Source organism: Dendropsophus ebraccatus, chromosome 9, assembly GCF_027789765.1.
Source record: "Dendropsophus ebraccatus isolate aDenEbr1 chromosome 9, aDenEbr1.pat, whole genome shotgun sequence".
NCBI classification, from domain to species: domain Eukaryota; kingdom Metazoa; phylum Chordata; class Amphibia; order Anura; family Hylidae; genus Dendropsophus; species Dendropsophus ebraccatus.
Window position 1 is genome coordinate 20,590,135 of NC_091462.1, and position 7,940 is coordinate 20,598,074.

General features: G+C 41.1%; 1 protein-coding gene across 1 annotated transcript in view; it reads left to right on the forward strand.

Moving 5' to 3' along the window:
- The window catches only part of LYPD6 (LY6/PLAUR domain containing 6), a 46,201-nt gene extending 38,431 nt beyond the window's left edge, over window positions 1-7,770 (forward strand). Inside the window, exons 5-6 of the mRNA XM_069985080.1 lie at window positions 2,734-2,864; window positions 5,298-7,770. Of these exons, the coding sequence (XP_069841181.1) occupies window positions 2,734-2,864; window positions 5,298-5,468 (302 nt within the window). The 3' untranslated portion in view covers window positions 5,469-7,770. The remainder of the gene's footprint in view (window positions 1-2,733; window positions 2,865-5,297) is intronic.
- The last annotated feature ends 170 nt before the right edge of the window (window positions 7,771-7,940 follow it).

Sequence of the window (7,940 nt, forward strand, 5' to 3'; positions counted from 1 at the left end):
TGACTATCTATGACACACTGACTATCTGTATCACACTGACTATCTGTATCACACTGACTATCTGTATCGCACTGACTATCTGTATCGCACTGACTATCTGTATCACACTGACTATCTGTATCACACTGAATCACACTGTATCAGCTCTTTTATTAGGTTGTGACCTGTTGAGTATTGACAATTCTTCATGAAGTTGCAGAACAATCACACCATGTGACTAGACCAGCTGGAATCATGTACAGACCTGGAACAACAACATAAAGCGCGGCCGGTATGAATTACGCGGTTCTTGCGGTTACATATTTGCAGCCGTATTTCACCTCATTGACATCTGCTCATTCCTCACCCGTCGCAGATCACTTATCAGGGCCGTCATCTGCCAGAATTGTGATTTGTTTTTCATGTTTTTTCGTTGCTGGATAAATATTGCTCTTTGATTCGCAGCCTTATATGTTGGGAACGGAGATGAGAGATCTGTAAGACGACTTGTAATAACACGGCGGCGGCGGCTTCTGTGCGCAGGTTTTGTTATGGTCTTGTTTTGTTTCGGGGGAAAGGCTGAGATCATCATTTGATTGTGAAAAGATCCTCGTGGATTTAACCGATAAAGCTCCATGGTGACTTCTGGTCACGTAACAAAGGGGGCCAAGACTCCTACGTTTCAATATAGGAAAGAGGTCACATGACATAGTCAGATTTCTTTGTGAGTTTTTTACCCAGTGGTATATCGACCGCCATGAGAAACCGCAAATATAAGGCAACAAAAATAAATTATGGAGACAGCGCCACTTTTATATGTGGCTGTGTGTGGTATTACAGTTCAAGCCCATTCACTTAAAGGGGTAGTTCACAAAAAAAAAAATTTCTTTCAAATCAACTGATGCCAGAAAGTGCCAGAAATTTGTAATTTACTTCTATATAAAATCTCCAGTCTTCCAGTATTTATCAGCTGCTGTATGTCCTGCAGGAAGTGGTATTTTTATTTGTGAACTACCCCTTTAAAGAAGCGTATACTCACCGCAGCTGATCGGTGTCGCACAGCTTCTTTTCTGTTCCCGTGGCACCGTTCAAATCCAGTGCGCGCTCACTTCAGCCTCTGCAGTGACTCCTCTTCTGTGTCTTGTGATTGAACGCAGGAAGTGATGCGCTTCCTTAGAGAATGCATTGAAGCGTGTGACTTCCGGCATACAATCACAGGAGACAGAAGAGGAGTCACAGCAGAGGAGGATGTGAGCGCGCTCCGGATTTCAATGACGCCTTGGGACCGGAACAAATAATAATTTTTTGTGAACTGCTTCTTTAAATGAAGCTGAGCTGCAATACCAGTTGCAACCTTTAGACAATAGTGGTGCTGTTTCTTTAAAAAAGCTAAACTTTTTTCATATCCCACAAATCAGCAGAAAGAAGGGATCATGGTGCTGCAGTCTTATTCTCTTTGACTGCACCCCCCCCCCCTTATTGCATTGGTTGGGCAGGTGGGGTTCCCAAGAATGAGACCCCTATCCAGCAATATGTATACCAGGCTATGTGAAGACTATCCCACCGGATTGGATTGTAAAATCCACCCCTATAGCCTTTACATAGCTAAGACTTTCTAGATTAAAGGGATTATTGTTAATCATCATTGTATTATTAAATATTTTGCAACTTTCTAATCTACTTTGTTTGGATTATACAATGAATAAGCTTATTCTGCCTAAACCCCTTTAAGAGATTCTATGAGGGTGGGAAAACATGGCTGCTTTATAAGAGAAACAGCGCCACTCTTGTCTATAGGTTGTAACTTCATCTTCATTTAAAGGAAACCTGTGACTTTGAAAAAACAAATGTTAACAATTTTTTGATTGGTCGGAATCTGAACGTTAAGACTCCCACCGATCATTGGGGGGAGAAGTGTGTTGCTGAGCGCTTCTCTCCTCACTCACCGTGTGCACATCCAGGACAGTTCCATAGACTTCCATAGGGAAAACATGCTGAGTGTGAGTTGTTTTGTAGGAATACTTAGATCCTGTATGATCAAAAATTTTTTTTTAAAGTGACAGTAACCATTTAAATGAAGAGGGCTGAGCTGCAATACCTCATGTAGCCAATATATAAGAATGGCACTGTTTCTTTAAGAAAGCAGCCAGTTTTTTCTAATCTTGATACAATCTAAGGCTATGGTCACACATAGTATGAAGCCGGCCGTTCCGTGAACTGGCACGCCTGCATCAGAACTCTCCACAGGACACAATGGAGTGTGCGGCCGGATCCGCTCGCTCCACTTTGTGAATTGACAGGGTGTTCTGCGGCCGCTATTCACTGAATAGCGGCCGCAGTAAACTGACAATGGGGAAAATTTATCAAACTGGTGTAAAGTAGAACAGGCCCAGTTGCCCCTAGCAACCAATCAGACTCATCCTTCACAGATTTCTTAGAAAATGAAAGGTGGAATCTGATTGGTTGCTAGGGGCAACTGGGCCTGTTCTACTTAACACCAGTTTGATAAATCTTCCCCAATGTGTATACACTCTGTCCGGGATTCCCTCACCCTCCAGCACTACGTAAGAACTGCAGAAATCACGGCCGTTGTTACAACAACCGCGATTTCTGTGGATCTTACGTAGTGTGAACATAGCCTTATATACGATCCTTGCATGAAAATGTTGATTTCCCTGATTCCAAAGGTGATGCAGCTGCTGGTATATAAATTGTGGAGATGTATATTGCTAACACCTAGTATTTCTTTACCAGAGGCCAGATACTGTTATTCTCAGCACGTTATGGATGCATCAGGGGAGAGCTGGTCAGTGACTAAGCGCTGTGCGACGCTGCAGCAGTGCCTGAACACGGGATGCAGAGAGTCCAGTCTTCCGGGTCACAAGGTATGAAGCTACATTACCATACAGTAATACCCTGCCCATCCAATGGCCGATGGTCTGATCTCATCCACCAGTCACAAGCCATAGACAACAGCGGCGCTATTTCTTTTCAATCGACTGGTGTCAGAAAGTTATACAGATCTGTAATTTACCTCTATTTATAAATCTGAAGTCTTCCAGTACTTATCAGCTGCTGTATGTCCTGCAGGAAGTGATGTATTCTTTCCAGTCTGACACAGTGCTCTCTGCTGCCACCTCCTGTCCATGTCAGGAACTGTCCAGAGCAGGAGAGGTTTTCTATGGGGATTTGCTACTCCTCAGGACAGTTCCTGACATGGACAGAGATGGCAGCAGAGAGCACTGTGTCAGACTGGAAAGAATACACCACTTAATGCAGAACATATAGCAGCTGATAAGTATGGAAAGACTTGAGATTTTAAAATAAAAGTAAATTACAAATCTATATAACTTTCTGAAACCAGTCAATTTTAAAGCCCCCCCCCCCCCCCCACACACACACACACACCGGAGTGCCCCTTTCAGGACAGTTTTTCAGGACACCCATAAGGTGGGTAATTGAGGCCCATGTCTCTCCATAGACTTTCTATAAAGTCCATCTTGTGTAGTGATGACTGCAGTGGGGAGAGAAGTGCTTCCATGTCTGCTTCCCCTGCCTTGTTCTAGTAATCGGCAGGGGGTCTGGACAACCAGACTCTGACTGATTGATACTTTTCACATGTTTCTTTGCTAAAACGTTTTTTTTTAAAGTGACAGTAACATTTTCAAGAAGTTTGTTGACCTTTAAAGGCCATTGTTGCAAAAGCGTCAAATGATTAAAGTGATTGTCCTGCTTATAACACCATGTTGTTGTAGGCCTATAAGCTCTGTTAGGGACACCTGTTGCCAACAAATGCCCCTGCTTTTTTATGTAGCCAATTCAATGCATCTTTGTCCACCACAACACACGGCTCTGTGCATGCGGATGAATAGCACCATGCATTATGTAGTGGCCATGCCGGGTTACTGCAGGAAACCTGCAGCCAAGAATAAATGCAAAACACAAATCTGGTCCATCTGATATGTGGAGTAAATAAACTACACACCAACACCATAAATCTTGCTTCACTTCATATTGAAAATTCCATACCAGAATGCACAGTACAGAGCAACTTACAGTGCCAGACGCATTTCCTGTATACACTCATATTCATCAGGGGAGCTTATTTCATGGTGCCTTGTATATCAGATGTCCACATGGTGCTAGTGCATTAATTGTATCAGTGGCGTAGCTATCATAGAGGCAGGGTAGGCGATTGCTATGGGGCCCTGCAGGAGGGGGGCCCCGGGGGAGAAGGTATGAGCATGTGTCCTTCTGCTTAACCCCTTATGTACTGCAATGTGTAAGTGTCCCAATATTTACTTACATGCTGCAACACAAAAAAAGGGTTAACAAGCAGAAGACAGAGATCTCTGCTTCACTGCACTGATAACCTCTGACCTCTGTTCCAGCAGGCAATCAAGTAGGAAAGGAAAATGTGCAGAGCTCTGAGCAGAGATTAGGGGTTATCAGTGCACCAGCAGTAAAGCATATATATATATATATATATATATATATATATATATATATATAGTGCTTTGTGTTGTGCGTAGGGGAGGGGGGCCCCTTAAATTTTTTTGCTATGGGGCCCCATGAATCCTAGCTACGGCCCAGAATTGTATATATGGTGAATGGTGCTAGTGCATTAGTTGTATATATGGTGAATGGTGCTAGTGCATTAGTTGTATATATGGTGAATGCTGCTAGTGCATTAGTTGTATATATAGTAAATGATGCTAGTGCATTAGTTGTATATATGGTAAATGGTGCTAGTGCATTAGTTGTATATATAGTAAATGGTGCTAGTGCATTAGTTGTATATATAGTAAATGATGCTAGTGCATTAATTGTATATATAGTAAATGATGCTAGTGCATTAATTGTATATATGGTGAATGATGCTAGTGCATTAGTTGTATATATAGTAAATGATGCTAGTGCATTAATTGTATATATAGTAAATGATGCTAGTGCATTAATTGTATATATGGTGAATGATGCTAGTGCATTAGTTGTATATATGGTGAATGATGCTAGTGCATTAGTTGTATATATGGTGAATGATGCTAGTGCATTAGTTGCATATAGTGAATAGTGCTAGTGCATTAGTTGTATATATGGTGAATGATGCTAGTGCATTAGTTGTATATATAGTAAATGATGCTAGTGCATTAGTTGTATATATGGTAAATGATGCTAGTGTATTAGTTGCATATAGTGAATAGTGCTAGTGCATTAGTTGTATATATATAGTAAATGATAGTGTATTAGTTGTATATATAGTAAATGATGATGGTGGATATAGAATATTAATAACCTGTATTCTCTTGCTCCTCTAGGTCTGCACATCGTGTTGCGAGGGGAATATATGTAACATGCCGGTACCCAGGAACGATACAGATTCTATCTTTGCAACGACGTCCCCACTGAGTCACTCTCAGAGACATTCTGCCCACAGCGCCACCTACCTGCCATGCTTATTATTCACCTTATGGCTGTTGCTGACGTGAGCTGGATCCATGGACGTGTACATAGGCTTTATTTATGTGACTTATTGTGTACATTATGTATAGAATTATTTTTATAACTTTTTATAATAAACATATTAGTATATAGCAGTTCTATAATATATACATCAAGGTCTTGCTGGAGATCAGTTCGGTTCTTGGCTCGTGTATATAACTAGTTCGGATCCTACGCTCCTCTTTATTGAATCCTATTCGTTTTGTAATGAAAAGTTGCACAATTTTTAAGATGTCTGCTTGCTGTCAGTGAATGGAATTCAGGAGAAAATGGGACCTAGGTCTGCACTACCAGCATATCACCGACAGTTGCTTTGGCTCTTATGGACATTTGCATTTAAAGGGGTTTTTCTATGTAATTTTGGGGTGTTTCGGATACAATGAGGCTGGCCTTAAATCTCTCAAATTTGGGATTGGGTGAAAGGATGTAAATAATGAATGACAGGTTCACTGACTGCTAGCAGATATTTTGAAAACCATAAGAAAATAATATCAATATATAATATTATCATCATAGAGTTGTGGTCTCCACCCTGTGCCCCCCCAGCTGTTACCTGACTACATCTCCCAGAATGCCCTGATTAGAATGGGAGTTATGTAGTTTTGTATAGTTGTGTATAAGCTTTATGCCATACTGCCTCCTAGTGGTGACCGCACATAGCCGGAATGGTATGTTACCTCTATGCATTGAATTTGGCTCCTACTGCAATGTACATATATTGAAGAGTTACTGACAACTTTTGACAAGTCGTAAAAACTTTTGATCAGTGCTGAGACCCCCACTGATCGCCAGATATAGATGGGCTCTATTATAAGTCTGTGGAGCCTGCCAGGATATATCTCCTCTCCTGGATATATCTAGTGATCAGCACAGGGGCCCCGACAGATCAGAGATCAGCACAGAACATCATAGTATGATGAGCCGGACATGTCATGTAATATATATATATAGAGGCTGTGTGACAATCTATGTGCATAGAGATACATACACAGATAGCTGTCTTATAGTTATGTTATATACCTAGAGCCCAATTCAACCAGTGACATTGTGCACTTATAAAATGAGCCCCACTTCCCAATGAGAGCTCCGTCCAATCTGCTGCACCTGTATACCCCCATATCTACCATGCTGCAGTCCTGTACGGCTCCATTTCATCACATAACAGTATAAGGGGGCTCTATGTTTCTGATATTTGGGGGTGTATGCAGCCATCACTAGGGTAACCTCATTGCACATGGATTTACTCAGTGAAGCCATATACATAAGAGATCAGCGAACTTCATCCAAATCTATACGCTCTGCATGGCTGAAGAAGTTGGATGCAACCCCAAGGCTGCCTGGAAAACATGGATTAGGCCATAGGCCATAGGCTGTATCCATGTTTTCTAGAACTCTCTAGCACGACATCCTCCTTCTTTATCCCCCGCAGTAATTAAAAGCAGAGTGTTCGGGTTCAAATAAGGTTCGCTGATATCTAATATACGTACATCTGTACGCAGTGAGCTCCCCTAGTGGCGGGTGCAGGTATGACTGTGTAACAGCAAGGAGAGAAAACAGTTCAGTTTGTCCCTGACCTATTGCCTAGTCTACCTATTTATCTGTATTCAGCCTGCTTCACACAGAGTATCTTGATTCGTAAATCAAACACTGTCAGTTTATGGTTTAAAGAAATGGACAAAAAAAAATTTCCTTAAAAAAAATAAAATAAAATAATAATAATAATTAAAAATAAATAAATAAATATATATATATATATAGAGAGAGAGAGAGAGAGAGAGAGAGAGAGAGCATTTCTAGCTCTGGAGGACCCATCAAGTCTGTACATTACATAGGCATCTCATTGATTTCAATATGAACTGTGTAATTCCTCCTTTCCCCTGTGGGGGTGCTGTAGAGAAACTGAATACTTGCTGCTAGATTCCTCCATAGATCATAATGATCGCTGAGGATTTCAGCTCATTATTGGAGGACTATAGGATCATTCAGACCGGACAATCCATATGTCCATCAAATTGGAACTCATCTATCCTGAATCAGCTATGGCCGTGTCGTCACATGTTATAACTCTATCAGAAGGAACCTGAGGGTGTTGCCTCCTCTATTGTACTGTTGGCTCCCGTCTCATTTGATGTACTTACGAAATATGTATTATCCATGTAATATGCGAATATTTATTGATGTAAAGCTGTATATATTGTATAGCTTTGTACTTTTATTACATCTCCTGGGTGTATATTAGAAGCCGCAATGTAATATATATCAGAAAAGAACATCTATATGTTTTTGATGTAGATGCTTTATGGTAAATAAACCATAGTGCTGAACATCAGTTGTGTCCTGGACGCTTCTTATACATAGATATTTATAGTGACACGGTTTCCGCCTGTACACCCCCACAATGGATGCGATACGAAGCCATCAGTACGTCATTGACGTGTAGGCGTGCGGCTTTCATTTGA